The 18,934-nt window shown below is 43.3% G+C and overlaps 1 protein-coding gene across 1 annotated transcript in view; it reads right to left on the bottom strand.

Moving 5' to 3' along the window:
* Positions 1-342: 342 nt before the first annotated feature.
* CBLIF (cobalamin binding intrinsic factor) overlaps positions 343-18,934 on the bottom strand; it is a gene marked incomplete at both ends in the record, with an annotated part of 88,738 nt that continues 70,146 nt past the window's right edge. Inside the window, 8 exons of the mRNA XM_080816910.1 lie at positions 343-404; positions 2,438-2,556; positions 5,213-5,414; positions 7,930-8,107; positions 11,602-11,783; positions 14,046-14,186; positions 14,825-14,938; positions 15,761-15,937. Of these exons, the coding sequence (XP_080673036.1) occupies positions 343-404; positions 2,438-2,556; positions 5,213-5,414; positions 7,930-8,107; positions 11,602-11,783; positions 14,046-14,186; positions 14,825-14,938; positions 15,761-15,937 (1,175 nt within the window). The remainder of the gene's footprint in view (positions 405-2,437; positions 2,557-5,212; positions 5,415-7,929; positions 8,108-11,601; positions 11,784-14,045; positions 14,187-14,824; positions 14,939-15,760; positions 15,938-18,934) is intronic.

Genomic DNA, 18,934 nt, shown 5'->3' with positions numbered 1-18,934 from the left:
TTTTAAAATATATCACTTCATTTGTAGAAATAAAGGAATCCATTTGTTAATTAATCACGAAGATCAGAATGAACTCCAAAACATCACGTGGGCTCTCTCTTCTCCCCTCATGATGACTGGCAGTCATTGCCTTGAGAAGCTGGACCTTTTTTCATGGGCCACAGATGTTAAGACTCCAGGGAAGTTTGAATCATTTATTCTACATAGTGGTTTCTGTGTTTTTAGCAGGAATATAGCAGCATTATAGATATCCAGGGTATTTTTGCATAGACTTGGAATAAAGTGAACAAAAATTCCACCGTCTTTTGGAGATGTGTGAGAGAACCTGAACCCACCTTGTCTTTAGTACTGTGTGAAATTGGCCGTGATGTGCTCACGGTTGGAGGGTTTGTAGTCAGCAACTCCTGGAAACGAGCAGAGAAGAACATGAGGAGACGATGGTGCGTGTAAACACCCCCACCTCCCAAATGACCAGCCCCTTTGCTAGAGGAGTAAAATCATCCCAGAGTGCAATGGGCAGCTTGATGACTATGGAAGAGCATGGAATTGAGATTTAGGGAGTCTTTGTTTCCAGGCTCAGAGTTGCCACATGGAGCATGTCTTTGGACAAGCCCCGTAAATTGTGAGATCCTCCTTTGCCTCATGTCTAAAATTGCACTAATAATATTTACCTCAAAGAAACATTTCAGGATTAGGAATAATGACTGCCAGATGCCTCATATAGTACCTGACACATAGCAAGTGTGCAAGAAAATGACTTAGTTAAGCCAAGTTTAGAACATTCGAGGTAGGAACTCATGTTCACTTTTGAAGATTTTGCCAAAAGTAGGGAAGGGCAGTGGGTTGAGAAGTCTTGTATTTCAGGGCAGAGAAGTTAGATGATGGCAGTATTGATGATTAGCTTTCAAGTCACTGGGCATCAGAAAAAGTAATTCCAGGCCCAGATCTTTTTGGATCTCAGAGGCCTTTCTGTTTCCCCTTCTTTCCCCAGAGAAGAAAGGTAATTGGCAGACATGAAACTAACCCTGATTTAGGTTCCTGGGCGATTCTTGAGATGAAGGTGATAGGAGAACTAATAATACTTATACTGAGCATTTGTGAGTGCATGCTATGCAGAAGACATTGTACTTACTCATTTTAAACATGTTATTTCTAATTTTCACACTAACCAAGAAATGGTTATTACTGTGTTCATTTCATAGCTCTGGAAACTGGTTCTGAGAAGATTCACTCCTTGCCTAAAGCAGCAAGTAGGAGAAGGGGCTTCTAACCAACCCTTATGTAACCTTGAGGTCTTTATTATGCATTTTGCTGCAATTCAACAAATTCTGACTGGCCAGATTTTGTTACGTACCTGACAGACTCTAAGAAAACATCTCTCCCATCGTAATCTTGGAGAAGGAAGCATCTTACAAAGCCACAGCCTCAGCTCTGCTGTGACCCTACGTGGCCTCACATCTCCCTGCACCGTGATGATTAACATCCTTTAACTAACAAACATCTTCCTTAGATAAAATAACACGCGTGGCTCTTTAACTTAGAGTTATTTTTAGTGTTTGTGCAAAATTTTAAAGAATGTTAAGGTTTTGCTGACGTCTGAATTTTATTCTTGCCTCTTTCCCCACAAAAACCTGCATAAACCTTCTTCTCTTTGGAGATTTTTAAAAAACACTAGAGCAAGAAGAAAAATGAATGCTGAGTGAAGTTGTGGGGGAAGGACGGTCATACTACAGTTTGGAAGCATGAGCTGGATGATCGCTCAGTCCCACCCTAAATGCAGGACTTGCCAAGTCCCTTTAACGCCTCCGAGACTTAGTTTCTCTCTCTGTAAAAAAAAGAATCACCGATACCTACAGAGACATGTGACATACGATAACATCCCTGCACGAAGAGCTAGGTTCCCCCTTCCTCATATTTGTTTCCCACAGGCTATGAAGTCATTGTGGTTTTATATTACATGATGCTATTTAATTTTTAAATCCTAAAGTGACCATCTTCTTGGATCACATACTACTTTTTCTACCTTTTTTTTTTTTTTTTTTTTGGTCTCTCACATTATCTGCGTTTTCCTTTCTCAGCTCCTATCACTTTCATGAGGTCAGTCCACTTTTCTTGGCCACTGGATATACCCCCATTGGCTCAGGATGGAGTCAGGATTCTTGATTTTCGAAAAAGCTATTTTAGAAAGCCAGCCACCTGTTCTATCATCTATCTACCTACCCGTCATTTATCTGTCACTCAGTCGAATCACTGTATATATATTCATAATGCATGTGTACATGTACTTGTATATTTTATCACTGTATACACAAGTATCTCACATATACATACAGTCTCACAGTTTTTGATTAAATGAATGAATGAATTAAATAAGTAAATGAAAGAAAGCAGCCTGCAGACGATAGAAGAAAGTCCCAGATTCCTTTCCTTTTCTCACCTTCATTCAGAGGTGTCTTGCCACTAAGGAATTGCCAGTATGTCCGCTCATGAACACTTTCAGTGATATCATTGATAGAAGAGATGACAAGGCCCCAGGATGTCATTGTGGTTTTAAATCTGTAAGAATAAAAACATATGTGATTAACCTCATCTAGGTCAGGCAATAAGGGGTTAAGGTGAAGGGACAGAGACATTTTAAATACTTTAGAGATCATATAAAAGCCCTGAAGTATCATGTCATCCACATAAAATAACCCCAAATTACTAGAATTCATACAGCAATTCACCAGTGTGATAGGATACAAAATTAATGCACAGGAATCAGTTGCTTTTCTGGGAAACAAACAGAGGGTTACAGAGGAGAGGGGAGTGGAGGTGGGGTAACTGGGTGATGGGTGTTAAGGAGGGCACGTGTTGTGGTGAGCACTGAGTGTTATACATAACTAATGAATCACTGAAAACTCATAAAAAACTAATGATGTACTATACAGTGGCTAACCGAACATAGTTAAAAAAATGTCTCCCTTTAGGTAGAAATGAAATTAATGCAAATTAAAAATATGTTTATTTAAAAAATGCTTAAAAGAGAAATTGCTAATGACTAACAGATGTGAAATTACTTCACTTGGTATTAAATGATATTTAAATGAACGGAGTTTTTAAAAAAAACCTATCAATAAGCAAATTTTAAAAAATGTACACACCCAACAATGGGTGAATACTTACATGAGTGATGAAACGAATATCCAAGATTGAATTTTTTTTTTGGCAGTGGCAAAATTGTGTTTTTCCACACTTTTAAGTGACACTAAATATGCTCATGCAATAATTGTTAGGTGAAAATGTGGGACACAAATTTTACATGAAAATAACTATCCCACCCATGTGAGGAGTCACAGCTATCTATAACATGCACAGAAGAAAACACCCACAAAATCATAAAGAAATCTCAACAGTGATTACATTATGGACACACTGTACATGCTTTGTCTTGTTCCATTTAAAAAAATTTATTTGAATTCAATTAATTAACAGTGTACTACTAGTTTTAGAGGTTTTGCTCATTATGCATCACCCCCCAACAGTCTACTGTATGTATTCATGACATGCACGGTCAGAAAAAGAAAAATCAGGCAAAATTATAGTTAAGCTCAGAGAAGTAGTAAGGTATATTCCGAGGGTATTTGAAAACTAAGTATTCTTGAAACGCAACTTTTGTCTTGACCTGTCTGTGGGAGTCAGGGAATTACGGAGCTGGGCTGTGGACAGCAGGCACAATGTGCGGAACCTAATCCTGTGGAACAGGTTCCACATCCCACTCAGGTGTCACTTCCTTGGGCTTGGTCAGTCTTTCTCTCTGGCATCTCTGCAGAATTTGGGTCACGTCATTGTCCTTTGAAGGTCTTTCCTCTTTTCCTTTCCAGGACCTGGCATTTCCCCTCTGCTCCTTCTGTGAGCTTAGTTTTCTCCATATTTCTCTATTGCTTCCTCTTCTTGCAAATTATGAAGACATCCCAAGTTTAATTTTATTTCTCAGGATTTATTTCTATATTTTGTCCTCTCCTGACAGTGGAAGGAACATGAGCTTCACAGTCAACTAGTTACATGTCATGGGATCTTAGGAATGTTACTTAGCCTCTTTGGGACTATGTGGTGCTATCTGTAAAATGGGCATATAGATCATGGTTGGTTGGTTTGTTGTTTTTAAAGTGGACTCTATGCCCAACATGGGGCTTGAAGTCATGATCCTGAGATCAAGAGTCGCCTGCTCTGCTGACTGAGCCAGCCAGGCACTCTGGACTCGTGGCTTGTTGGGAACTTGTCTCTGCTACCTCTTCACAGTTCCTCAACTTAAGTCATCCCCTCTATCAGATGACCATCCGACCTCTTTCGCCAGTCCTGACCTCTTTTTCTAGGCCTTCATCTAAACCTCCAAAAGCTCCCTAATGTTGCTGTTTTGAACACCCGCAATTAGACATGTCTAAAGGAACTAAGTCTTTTTCTCTGAAAGACATTCTTTCCTCCTGACACTCCTATCAAAAGTTTGGAAGCTTCTCTCTCTTGCCGCCTCCCCTCCCCCAGTACTCACAGAGCCAAATGGCATCTTCCTTGGTGTGAGTCTGTTTGTCCTAGAAGGGTCTTCATCACCTCACAGATTTGTTACCTCAGGCTAGCCCCAGATCTCCTCCTTGTCTCCCATTCTCGAACCAATTAACGTTTTACAACGTGACTTTTCTTACTTAAAAACTTGCAATGCTTTCTCTAATAGGAAGTCTGATCTCCTTAACCTAGTTTTTCAGACTTTGTATCACCCAGCCTATCCTTACAGGTTACGCACTTGATTCAGTCCCCTATTCTCTTCTCTAGTCAAGCTGGCCTACTCACTGACCCTGAAGTCCTTGCTTATTCCTGTCTCAAATGCTCTGTCCTAGCCATTCTCTCTTTCTAGAATACCATCTTTCCCCATCTTCCTAACAGTACTTATTTTTCAACTGGGCTCCAAAGCCACAAGCCTTCCTGGACTGTTCTAACCCACAATAGACTCTCCCCGCTTTGAATTCCTGTTTGTAAAACTCCATCATATGTTGGCTTGGGCGATTGAATTTTCCTAAGCCAGCTTTAATAGTTACTAGATTGCATGCTTCTCAAGGGGTGATGAAATGATGTTAAATTATCAGAAGGGAAAAAAATTAAGAAAATGAAGGAAGGAAGGAGAGAATGGGAATTCAGGTGGGGTCTGGGGAGAATGGTGAACATTGCTTACAGCACTCACTTGAACATGGGATTTCTGCGTTGTGCTTCCTCTAGGACAACAAGTAGTACTGATCCACCTTTCACACTAACGTCCATGGTCTCATTGAAGAGCAGACCCACCCCCCTCAGCTGGTTATTTATGGTATATATGATGGTAATGTTGGATGCTGTGGTGGGAACAGGGCTGGGTTGAGTGGGGAGAGTTGGTTGCACTTCAACACCTGTGAAGAGCAAAGAGGTCACATTTGTTAATGATTACAGGGTTTGTACTATAGTTGCAAAAATCTCTGTTATTACCAACTTATCCTAAAGAAACATTTCAAGAAATGGCAAAGATTTTGTGTCCTTTGTGGGTGGTTCTGAGGAACTCGTGTGATCTATGAAGCTCTCATTTCCAATCTAGAGAATTGCTCATAGCTGAAGAGCTGATGGCTCATTTTAACTCTTTTCTTTTTTTTTAGTATCTTTTTTATTTTTTATAAACATATAATGTATTATTAGCCCCAGGGGTACAGGTCTGTGAGTTGCCAGGTTTACCCACTTCATTCACAGCACTCACCATAGCACATACCCTCTCCAATGTCCATAACCCCACTACCCTCTCCCTACCCCCCTCCCCCAGCTCCCCTCAGTTTGTTTATGAGATTAAGAGTCACTTATGGTTTGTCTCCCTCCTGATCTCATCTTGTTATTTTATTTTTTTCCTACCCCCCAAACCCTCCATGTTGCATCTCTACTTCCTCATATCAGGGAGATCATATGATAGTTGTCTTTCTCTGATTGACTTATTTCGCTAAGCATAATACCCTCCAGTTCCATCTAGGTCGTCGCAAATGGCAAGATTTCATTTCTTTGATGGCTGCATAGTATTCCATTGTATTATATACCACCTCTTCTTTATCCATTCATCTGTTGATGGACATCTAGGTTCTTTCCATAGTTTGGCTATTGTGGACATCGCTGCTATAAACATTCGGGTGCACGTGCCCCTTCGGATTACTGCATTTGTATCTTTGGGGTAAATACCCAGTAGTGCAATTGCTGGGTTGTAGGGTAGCTCTATTTTCAACTTTTTGAGGAACCTCCGTGCTGTTTTCCAGAGTGGTTGCACCAGCTTGCATTCCCACCAGCAGTGTAGGAGGGATCCCCTTTCTCCGCATCCTCACCAGCATCTGTCATTTCCTGACTTGTTAATTTTAGCCATTCTGACTGGCGTGAGGTGGTATCTCATTGTGGTTTTGATTTGTATTTCCCTGATGCCGAGTGATGTGGAGACGGCTCATTTTATAGTGAACATTAGTTTTGTTTAAAGAATTTATAACCAGGGGCGCCTGGGTGGCTCAGTTTGTTAAAGCCTCTGCCTTCGGCTCAGGTCATGAGCCCCAGGGGTACAGGTCTATGAATTATTATTAGCCCCAGGGGTACAGGTCTGTGAATGGCCAGGTTTACCCAGGGTCCTGGGATGGAGCCACGCATTGGGTTCTCTGCTCAGTGGGGAACCTGCTCCCCACCCCCCCACCGCCTGCCTCTCTGCCTCCTTGTGATCTCTCTCTCTCTGTCAAATAAATAAACAAAATCTTTAAAAAGAAAGAATTTATAACCAGAAGGGAGGATGGTTAGCCCCCAGTCATGTGTTTTACATGGTTGAGTTCTGTGGATTTGTGGGATTTTTGGTAACATTGTCAATCTGGAAGCAAAGGTAGTAAGTTTCAGACCATTTAACAAAACACCTGGGCAACTATAGTGTAGAGTCCTTGGAAAGACTCCATGGCCACCTTGTCCAGGTTGGGAAATCACTGGGAAGCAGCCTGAGGAGTTCTGTGAATGTAGCTGTGTTTGGTGTGATTAGAATTGGGTTCCTTGATTACAGTCTCTGTAGATTCTATACTGAGATAGACAGGGAATTTAGTAATCTCTGCTTATCTCAGCAAATCCATGCAACATAAGACATGAGCACTTTATACTAGTATTTGTCTAGAAGGAGGAGTTGGAGGTATCTTTGCCAAGACTCGTTATTGCTGGAGGGATAAAATTTTATGCAGGACTCCTACTTTCTTTGTGCATATTTCTACAAAGTTTGAATTTTTAAGTAGCCCTTTATGATATTTTTTATTGGCTAAAATAGAGATATTTAAAATAAAAAGGTAATATGCCAGGTTTCTATCCCATTCCTTTGGTGTGCCAGGAGCACCAAGGCCTTGTATTTAGACCCCCAAGTCTGGGCTTAAAAGCCAACTCTTTTTCTCAGAAGTGTCTCAGACCAGCTCAATGATTGGTCACACTTTCTTTGCTATGCAATACATGTGGCTTCTATTTCTACTTAATACTTATTTCATTCTTCCAAATGTTGTAGTTTTTGTCTACATATCTGTATCCTGACCTTGTAAAGGGCAGGTATCATAAGATAATGCACAAGGTTTGGTGCATTTGTCAAATGAATGAAGGAAGTTATATAACATCTGATTGTTAGGACCACGGACCTCCCCTCTTCATCAACGTCTCACAAAATGCTATGCATATAGTAGGTGCTTACTTAATGTGTACTGAGTGAAGTAGACACGGGGGCTGAATTCTGAGGACAGGCTGCCATGGCTGTGTGTTAGCACACAACACTTGGGGATTGGATATCAGATGTGGCTCTGCCTACGTAATAAGCCTGTCTGCCACTTAAAATTGACCTACATAAGGAGCCCCTGCTTTACGACATAAGGAAAGGCAGATGTTAAGAGTTCTTACCGGGGCTGCAGGACACATGGGGCACATCCAGGTATGTCTTGCCTTTCAGGGAAGGGAGGATTTGGGCAATGGACATGGGATTGTGGAATTTCCCCTGCTCAATCTCCTGAAGTATTGAGTCCATGGTCTTCTGGCAGTCCCACTCCTTGTCAGGTTGCTTAGGTGTCACAGAGAGAGCCTGGGGGCAGGAGGGAGAGGGAATGAGAGATTGATTGGGCATAGCTGAGAGTTGGCCTCTATAAGCTTTACAAGCGATATACTTGATCACTAATCTTGGGGGATCGCTCAGAGTCCAAAACTGAGCTGCCCAAGGTCTGGGACCTTGTCTTTCTTGTTCCCTGCTGCGTCTCCACCTCTTAGCTCAGGGTCTGTCACATAGCAGTCACACAACAAATATCAGTGCACCAGTTAGATTTGGGGAACACTACTGGGGCTGCTGTATTTATAGCATGTGTGTATAAAACAGTTCTTGAATGTAGAAGGAAGGTGAGTCCCGGGGAAAGCAAGGTCCAGGAGCAGTGTTAGTTTGGGACATCTGGTCATCTAAACATAGCAGTGCTCTTTGTTTTGTGTTGTCCTGCACAGCCTTTGGTGGACCCCTCCCATACTTTGTGATCGTGTCAGGAGAGTTAACCAGAGGTTCCACAAGCCTGGCCACAGGGGTGGACTCATGGCCTGGGCTGGGGTAATCCTAGAGTGCCATCCTTTTGCTAACAGTGATTAGTGGGCACCCCACTAGCCAACATCCTTCCCTGACATACAGACATTCAGAGAGAGAAGCATGTCTTTTCCTCCTGCTGGGGTATTCAGCTGGGACCATGTAAGTAATCACTGGGCTGTGACCATCTTCCTCAGCCCCTTTGAAGAAACCATGCCCTAGGAGACAATGAGGAAAACCAGGACTGAGTGACGAAAAAAGAGTGGTGCCTAAAAGCGCAATCTGAGCCCTTTATTCTGCTTAATCCTGAAACCATTTAATCTAGCCCTGGACCTTCTAGTTTATAACATGAAATAGTAAATCCCCATTTTTTTCTTAAGCAAAAATTATTTGGGTTTCTGTTATCTGCAAAGTGGTTCTTGATTAATGCTCCAAGCAATTCATTTTACTTTGCTGAGATTTGTATCACATGAGTAAAATAGAAATCACAATTTCTTCCTGCCTTTGCGGGTTCATTTGAGGTTCAGATGTGGGACAATAAGCAAAAGCATTTTGTTATGTGTAATGTGTAAGCTATTATCACCACCTCCCTCCCTTTAGGGTTGTGCTGACCATGACCCTCAGAGTAAGTCAGTGGTTTGGGATTGCTGGTGACTGATTCACCTGAAGCTTGGGATAGGAAGTGAGAGAAGAGAGTCAGATCAGAAATGGCTCTGTGAGCCAAAGGCAGTTGATGAACGGCCAGACAGTTTTTGACATGACCATCCCTGTTAGACCTCTTTGCTCTGCCAGAGGTCGCTTTACGGGGCGGTTTGGCTTAAGGGGCATCGGGTAGGTCCTCCTCAGCAGCCAGATCTTGTTCATTTGCCATATTCACCTCTCAGATCCCAAAAGCAAGATGGATCCCCTTGGGATAAAACATTACCAGTGCCAACACTCTAGAGAGGAATAACACATTACCTATGAGAACTCATTAATAGCTTTGCATGAAGATGTTTATCAGATCCTTTTTCCAAGTTAAATCCCCAAGTTAAGAGGAACTTCGAAGGCTTTGGATTCTTGATAGAAAGCAGAGAAGAAATTCTGCAACAGAGGAAGTGCCTCCCGAGTGCCTAGGGAAGCCATGTGGGTGGCCCAGGCTACTTGAAGGGCGCTGGCATCCTGGAAGAGGATGAATGAAGGCTGGAGAGGAAGCTTAATATCATCACTCTTCCACTGGCAGAAACCATGAACAGTTATTGGCATCACATTGTGCTTGTGATGTTTTAAAAAAATACCTTTGCAACCTTGTTTTTATGGGGAAAGTGAAATTCAGAGATATTCAGTATTTTCCCCCAGTGGTAGGAGATCTGGGATTCAAACTCAAGTTGTGACATCTTGAGAGCCCTTTGCTTTTCCACAGAAGAACATTTTAAATTAGGAAAAAAGTCGTGTATTAGATATCTGGTGATTTCAGACTTCATGCTGCTTCGGTAAACTCTCATTATGTGCCATAACTCGAGTAAGGAGAGGTTATGTATCCTAACTGATTAGAAATACATATGACCTATGATATCGGATAAGAATGAGGTCTTGCGTTTTCATAAATAAAGCTTTAATTCTTAGGTACAGCTTATCAGAGTGTACCTTGTGGGTGAGAAAATCCCAAACGGAATTCATAAACCTAACTAGCAAAAGCAAACATTTCTCTGTCTGGCACTAAGGGGAAGCAAGTTTATTTTAAGTGAGGCATAGATAAAACCCATCTTATATCCCGTCCAGACTGCCTCTCATATTCCACAAGGCTTTCTAGCCCTGAGTCCCAGGATTGTTCTTGGAGGTAATGGTCTTTTTTTCCATGGCAAAACTTCATTCACCTTGACATGCCACGGAAGCTGACGTTGTCCTCATTAGTTGCTTGAATACATGGCACATTGGAGTGGGGATATTGTATTTGCTTTTATGTTTAACATAAATGAATTTCTAGTCTGTTTATGTCCTTTGCTAATTTCTAATGTGTGGAGCATCAGGGCCAGTCTCTGCTCCTCTCCTCCAAAGGATTTCTTTCTACCACTAGTCCAGACGTATATTAGGTTTAGGGCTGGCATTGCAACTCCAGGGTTCTCTGTTTCCTGGGCTTTCTGAGTTGAGAAGGTCATGGTCCAGTTTTTCTATGAATCACATCAGGCATTTTACAACTTCGGAGCACGAACTTCTGAGTTTGGACTACATGATTTGGCCACAGATGACCCTTTAATTTCTGATTCTAGCTGGTTACCTCTCCCCACTATCATTAGTATGTCTTCCGCGGGAAGATGCTGCCCTAGTCAGCCCTAATCAATGGGGTGAGGGTTGCATTTGGAGATATATCAAACAGCATCTTATGGAGTCCAAGCCTGGGTTCTGTACTAGGGAAACATAGGATTGAGTATGGACAGAGTACCAGACACACCTGATTCCCATTTAGAACACTGTGTGAAGTTGCAATGAGATCGAGATTATTATAAGAGCTGGACAGGTCAGCTTTAGGTGTTTTCACTGCTGTGTTCAGGTTGTTTCAGCCTGTGTTCAGGTTGAACATAAGCCTACATTTTCTGGATCAAGATAAAGGGCTGAAAAAAAGAACACTTGACTGGCAAGAGGGAATTAGAAAATTTCATTTTTTTTTGAGGACCTATTTTAATATCTTATTTTTTATACATCAAATTTTCATCAATCTATGATTTTTGTGAACACCCTGATCATTATCAGTAATAACCTGATATGTTTCTGGGATTTATTTATTTTTTTTCCAAGAAGGAGAAAGGAATTCTTATAAGTTTATTTTCACCCTTTACCTATGAGGTAGGGAGGAATTAACACCTGCGTTTTACCAGTAGAGAAACTGAGACAAACACCACAAGGAATCTACCTCAAGTCATACTAGCTTGTCTTCCCCAGAGATATAATTATAAGAAGCCTGGTGTCTTGATCCTACAATCCAGTCTTATCATACTGGCATGGGCTCAACAAAGAAGTGTAGGTGATGTGTTTACCTGCATGGCAAGGCCAGTACTGTAGATGTCTCCAATGATGCCATTGTCTTTGATCCTCATGCTGACATTCTTCACGACTTCGTCTAGTACCTCACTGAACAGAATTTTGTAACCTTCATCTGAACCTCCTGGGATCTTGTTGTACATACAAGTCAGAGCCAAGGTCGCCATAGCTCCTGTGTCTGTGAATCATGGTTGGAGGGAGGTGGGTGAGACAACCGTCACCCAACAATAGGAACACTAACATTTACTGTGTGCTTATTGCATTCCAACTACATTATCTCCTTTATTCTTCAGGACAACCTGTGAGATAGGACCTATAATGAACTCCACTGAAGGGATAAGGAAATGGAGGCTCATAGAGGCCAAGTAATGGCCCAAGGCCACACAGCTGGTAAGAAGCAGTGTCAGGACCTGAACCCAGATCTAAGGCTCATGTTTTTAATTCATGTAGACTGGTGCTTCATTCAGTCTCATTTTTCTTGTCCCAGTGTTTATCTTTTAAAAATTTTACCAATTCTGGAAGGCCCAGCCATCACTACCTCTCAGTGAAACCTTCTTTGGTCTGCCCTGTGCCACAGGTACAGTCTCTTTTCTGAACTATTTAAAAAGTAGGCTCCACGCCCAGCATGGAGCCCAATGTGGAGCTTAAACTCCTGACCCTGAGATCAAGACCCAAGCTGAGATCAAGAGTTGGACACTTCTGCCTTCGGCTCAGGTCATGATCCCAGGGTCCTGGGATCGAGCCCCACATCGGGTTGCCTGCTCAGCAGGGAGCCTGCTTCTCCCTCTCCCACTCCCCCTGCTTGTGTTCCCTCTCTCGCTGTGTTTCTCTCTGTCAAATAAATAAATAAAATCTTTAAAAAAAAAAAATAAAAAAAAAAAAAGAGTTGGACACTTAACTGAGCTACCCAGGTGCCCCTCTTTCCTGAGCTTTTCCATCACGTGTTGTTTGGACCTGTTTTGCAATCTCAGCACTCTCTGCTCTGTTTTATTGTTACTGTGCTCTGTGAACAACTGGATGGTGGGAACTTTGCAGCCCCCAGGGCACCCGGCACTGGGGCATTTTCATTATTTGCGTGGGAAAGTGTATGTGGATTGAATGAGCAAGACAAGACAGAACAAGTGAAAGACTTGCCAGATGACTCCTTTCTCTGATCTTCTCCCTCCTGTAATCGCCACCTGAATTGTATAACCTCATTAAGGATGACAGTGTTGTTGAAACCATTGGTGGCCAAGAAGTCCTGAACTGACAGACTCCCTAGCAATGCATGAGGTCCCAGATGGAAAACGGAGACCTGTCTGCTCTTGAGCCACAGGGAGGGCACTAGAGTCCTTGATTATGATCTGAAAGAGACTGAAATGGGAGAGTTTCCTGAAACAAGAGAGGTTGCAGGGGCAGGGTGGCTAATGGGGTGAAAACCTGAGATACGCTATTGCTTGAGAGTCCAAAGGAGGAAAGGTGACCGTGAATGAAGGGCATGTGATAATGTCCACAGAGAGGGTATTATTCAGAGCAGGTATCATGACCTGCAGAAAGGTGGACAGAAAAGGACGTGGTGCTGTAGGGGAAAAAGCTTCCCTTGACAAGCAACCGTTAGGTTACAGAATGAAGTAACATGGTTCCAGTGTATCCTTGAAGGGGAGGAGCATCATGGGTTTAGGGTTCAGAGATTATCTGTTTACTAGAAAGTGAATATCAGGATGTTATAAGGAGAAACATCGAGAGGAACAGAGAGTAGAATCATCAGTAGTGATAAAAGAGAGGGTTCAGGGGTACCTGGGTGGCTCAGTCACTTAAGTGTCTGACTTGGTTTCGGCTCAGGTCATGATCTCAGGGTCGTGAGATGGAGCCCTGTGTCTGGCGGTCAGGGTGAAGTCAGTTCGAGGTTCTCTCTCTCCCTTGCCTTCTGTCCCTCTCCCTGCTCTCCCTCTCTCTAAAATAAATAAATGAATCTTTATATATATATATATATACACACATATATATATACACACACACACATATATATGTATATATATATATTTTAAGATTTTATTTATTTATTTGACAGAAATAAATGTATCTTTTTAAAAAAAAGGTTTCAGGGTAAGACTTGAGTCTAGACATTGATTTAATCATTTAAGAATTTGTCTGGGAATAACTGCTGACTTGTGTAACTTATTTATTGTTCCCGGTAGAGATTCTGTCATTGTCAGACATTTCAAGCATTGACCTGGTTTCTTTGTTTTACTGTCTCCCTTTCACTTATTCCTTAATTCACATGTCCAGCAAATGTTTGTTCAGTGCCTTCCATCTACAGACATTTTCATGACCCTTGGCTCCTCCGCCATGGAAAGCTCCCCCTCCCACTTTCCCTTCCTGTCCACACCCCCCCCCCCCACCCTGAGTGTCCTTGATATTCCCAGCTCAGGGCAGTGTTTGGAAGTGGCAACCAACTCACCCATATTGAAGGGGGAGGAACCAAACCTCAGGATCTTGGCAAAGCGGGCTGCTATGGGTAAGGTTCTTGTTGGGTTCTCCTGGCACAATGCCAGGACCGCCAGACTGGGCCCATAGAAGGTTGAAGCTGGAGCACTGGGACCTGGGAAGGGCACAGAGGGTCTCTGTAAGATTAACATTCACCATAATGAGGACATCTATGAAAAGGGTAAAAGTCAAACCTTTAAAGTAGAAATTTCTAGAAAACCTGCCCCAAAAAGAAAGACTCCATATTGGCAAAAGCTAACTTTAACATTTCTCAGAATAAGAATGTCACCCAGCAGGACAAGAGAATAAAAAGGATGACTGTCTTCAGGTGATGGCATAAGTCTGTTTCCCAGGATAGTGATCTTCTCTAGTACATTTGGAATCGAAGTGAATATCTCACTTTGTGGTTATCCGAAGAATCCTGAGTGGAGATAACTTGTATCCCCTCCCTCATTTTCCACTCACCCATCTTTTTTTTTTTTTTTAAAGATTTTATTTATTTATTTGACAGAGATCACAAGTAGGCAGAGAGGCAGGCAGAGAGAGAGAGAGAGGGAAGCAGGCTCCCCCCGAGAAGGGAGGCTGATGTGGGGTTCAATCCCAGGACCCTAGGATCATGACCTGAGCTGAAGGCAGAGGCTTTAACCTACTAAGCCACCTGGGCGCCCCTCACCCATCTTTTTTGTTCTAGGTCTAATACTCTCAGGAAGGACCATTTGCCTCACCCTCCCCTCCCTTCTGCTGAGGTCTTACTTGAGGGTGGCCAGCTTTCCATTTGTCTCTGTAGAACTGACACTTTATTCCCAGGATCTCGGCAGGAGGAGTTGAGGGCCATGATGGTAAGGGCAAGTTGACCAATGGTCAGGTCTGTGGAGGAGAGAACAAAACAGTCACAAATGTATTCTCAGGGGAGAGTGTGCCAGGGGTCAGGGCTGAGCTCTCTCATCTGATCTCCAGATCATTTTGATTTTTTAATAATACAATTAGATAATTTTTTAAAAAGTTTTTTTTTTTTTTAAAGTAATCGTTATTCCCAACCTGGGACTCAAACTCCCAACTGGAGGTCAAGAGCCACATGTTCCCACCATGGAGCCAGCCAGGTACCTCTAGATAGTTTTTTGATCTTGTTTTTCTTAAGGAAAGAAGTATGGAAAAATGTTCAAGGAGGGTTTAATCTGGTGACTTGACAAGTTCATCAGGAATCCCTGGTATCTATTTAGAAAAGCAGCATGAGCACCCATCCAAATTCATACCTGAAAATAATTTTAACTTTACTATCTAACTTGATCCTCAAGGCAACTCCTGTGAAGTAGGCAGAACAGAGATTTGGTTATTATTATCATTGTTATTATTACTGTTAGAGTCCTTGTTATTAGAATCATCTGCATTTTGCAAATGAAGACGTGAGGTTGGTCTGGATCTGGGACCTGCTCAAGGTTTCAGGGTTAATAAATGGTGGAACAGAGCTGCAAGCCCCCTCTTTTTAATGTCTGGTCTAGAGCTTATTCTGCTTTCCTGTGTAACTCTACAGATGCTCTGACTTCACGAACCTTTCTTTGCAGGTACCTAGGGAAAGGTGTTTGGGTGATTCAGGGACAATCACAGGTGGCACTGGTGTGTGTGGGGATGTGAAGTTGGGATCTGGGGCTGGAGAATCAGGGAGCATGTGGAGAGGCTCTGACTTCTCACCTGCGCTGTCACTGGCCATGAGCTTGTCAGTTAGAAGCTTCTGGGCCTCCATGTTGTAGGCTCCAGCCAGGTTCATGGCAATCAGGATGCTGGGATTGGGGTAGGCTGAGCTGGTCACAGAGTTCTCCATGAGCACTTGTATGCCATGAACCAAGGGCTGCTGTGCCGGGGGAACAGCTAAGAAGAGAAAGGCCATTTACTAAACCCCTAATCCACTCTTTTTCATCTCAGAAACATGTTTCCCATGTGTCACTCTGTTAGAAGACAGGATTAGGTATCATTAACATTTTCAGGGACACCCTCTAGTGTCCCTAACAGAGATGGAGGGGCACGTGGGTGGTTGAGTCATTAAGCGTCTGCCTTTGGCCCAGGTCATGGTCCTGGGGTTCTGGGATCAAGCCCCACATCTGGCTTCCTGCTTAGTGGGAAGCCTGCTTCTTTCTCCCTCTCCCACTCCCCCTGCTTGTGTTCCCTCTCTCGATGTCTCTTTCTCTGTGTCAAATAAATAAATAAATTCTTAAAAAAAAATAAAGAGAGATGGAGAAAACACTGACATTTTCTTTTGAGGCCAGTTAGACCAGTTAAATGTTGGATCTCCTCAAACAACCCTTATGTTTAACAAAGTGACTTCTCACTTAGGATGTTCAAGCAATATGGCTCATGGCCATTTCATATTATTTTTAGCAGATTCCTAGAAATCACTGATTTCCTTGTATTTTTTTTCTCACTCTTTTATTTTAAAGTTAACTTTTTTCAGGGGGGTGCCTGGGTGGTATAGTTGATTAAATGTCTAACTCCTGGTTTTTGGCTCAGGTCCTGACCGTAGGGTCCTGGGATGGAGCCCCACGTCCAGCTCTGTGCTCAGCATGGAGTCTGCTTGGGATTCTCTCTCTCCCTCTCCATCTGCCCCACCCCACCTCACTCTCTCTTTCTCTCAAATAAATAAATCCTAAAAAAAAAATAATAAAGTTCTTTTTTTTTAAGGATTTTATTATCTATTTATTTATTTGAGAGAGAGAGAAAGAGAGAGAGAGACTGAGAAAGAGAGTGACAGTGACCTGTGGGCCAGCAGGGAGAGGAGCAGAGGGAAAGGGACAAGCCGACTCCTTCCTGAGAGCAGCACTCAACGCTGGGCTCGATCCCACCACCCTGAGATCATGACCTGAGCTGAAAGCAGGAGTTAGACGCTCAACAGACTGAGCCACCCAGGTGACCTTCCTTTTTAAAAGATTTTTTAAAAATCTCTACACTCTGCATGGGGCTTGAACTCACAACCCTGAGATCAAGAGTTGCATGCTCCTCAACTAGGCCAGTCAGGCACCCCCTTTTCTTCTCAGTCTTACATGGAAAATATGGAAGACATGGGATACGAGCTGTCCTCAGTGAGTTCCAACATCCCCCAGCAGTGGTACTTGGTCAGAAGAGCTCTGAGCATCTCTCTTTGTGCTGCCAGCCATTGTTCTTGCACCACTATTTCAACCTCTTCTAAGGTAAAATGCATAGACTTGCCTCTCCAAGCACTTACGGGGTTCAGTCAGGAAAGATGCAGCACACACCCTGACTCGCCCACTTGGAACTCCTACAGTGATTGCCGTTTTCAATCACTTTCTCCTCAGCAGACCTCCGTGTGTAAGGTTTCCCCCTGTGCCCGGGGGAACTGCTCCCCTGACCTCTCTGGAAAAACCACCATACTCACAGCATGAACTTCGGGTCCAGGTGCCGGTCCCAGCTGCAGCCCAGAGAAGGTTCAGGAGGGGGAGGGTGAACCAGGTCATCCCACTCTCTCTTGTTTAGTCTACGTGCACAGATCCCCGTGTTTGAAAGCAGGGTGTTTCTCTATTTTCTCTTATATGTGCTTCTTTTTGTCAGACAGTCTGGCGTCCTCCCCCTTCTGGCCACTCCTAACCACTTAAGCTGACCCCTCCTTCTCTGATAGAACTAATTTCCACATGCTTATCTAAGTTCCCGCCTATCCATCCTCCCAGGTGTGTGGAGGTGACTTCTAGGTGGCACAGTCGTAGGAGACACTTGGGGCTGAGTGTGCAGTGATGGCCATGACAGAGTGTCCTTCCCCACAGTCCTGGGTCATCACATCAGGAGTGTGGCTGGTTTGTGAGTGAGCGTAAACAGGCCTTCCTCCTGGGCCTTTACACACCTGCCCAGACAACCTCCTGGCTGTTGGTCGGCAGCCACTTCACCGAAGGTTAGGCAGTTCTTAAGGCACCGCCTTGCTTTTGGTTCAAGGCACTTGCTTTGTGAAGTTGACCTTTATGCAGTTAATAAGTTGCTGTGACCTGAGTCCCAGCCTAGGCCCTTTAAGGTTGTTTGACTTCAGGTGAGCAATGGACCCAAGCTTCCCAGAAATTGTATGTTTGTTTTTTAAGTAGGCTCCATGCCCAGTGTGGAACCCAAGGCAGGGCTCCAGCTCATGACCCTGAGATCAAGACCTGATCAAGAGCGGATGCTTAGTGGACCTGAACCACCCAGGGGCCCCGCCCAGAGATTGTTTCATTTGACTTCTCTTTCTTTATCTGGGAACAAAGCAGTTTCAAACACCTAGGGCTTTCAGATACCATCTTTTAAAGTAAGTAATTAGAAAATGTGGATCAATGAACTATATTAAATGTTAAATGCAGCTATATTAAAGCAGAGTATACCTTCCTATAACATATAACTAGAAATAGCATTTGAAATTATGAAGGGAGGGGCTAATTTTTTTGTAACTACTGGAATTTAAGCAGCTTCATTTGGCGGGGCCATTCTTTAGTGACTCCGATCTTAGAATAAAATTCAATGTCATTTTTAATGACAAGACCCTGTCAGTTCTGGCTCCTGGTTGCCTTTTGGATATCCCCTCTGACTGCCTTCTCCCTTGCTCCCTCTGCTCCAGCGGCACTGAGCTTCTTCTTGTTCCCTGAAGCCATCACCCGCCTTTGGATTTGCTGTCCGCACTGCCCGGGACACTCCTCCTCAAATATTCTCATTGTGGCTCCTGCACTTCCTTCATGTCTTTGCTCTGGGGCCAGTTCTCAAAGAGGTCTTCCCAGACCATCTCTCTTATGTAGAAGACAGTGTCACCCCCATGGACACCCACTGTGCTCCTTCCCTGTTATGACTCCTCACCCTCTGTCACACTGTGTGGTTTGTTTACTGTCTGTCACCCTCTCCACTGGA

This window comes from Martes martes (assembly GCF_963455335.1).
Source record: "Martes martes genome assembly, chromosome: 10".
NCBI classification, from domain to species: Eukaryota; Metazoa; Chordata; class Mammalia; order Carnivora; family Mustelidae; genus Martes; species Martes martes.
The sequence above is the reverse complement of the archived record's forward strand: the minus strand, read 5'-3'. Positions and strand labels throughout refer to the sequence as shown.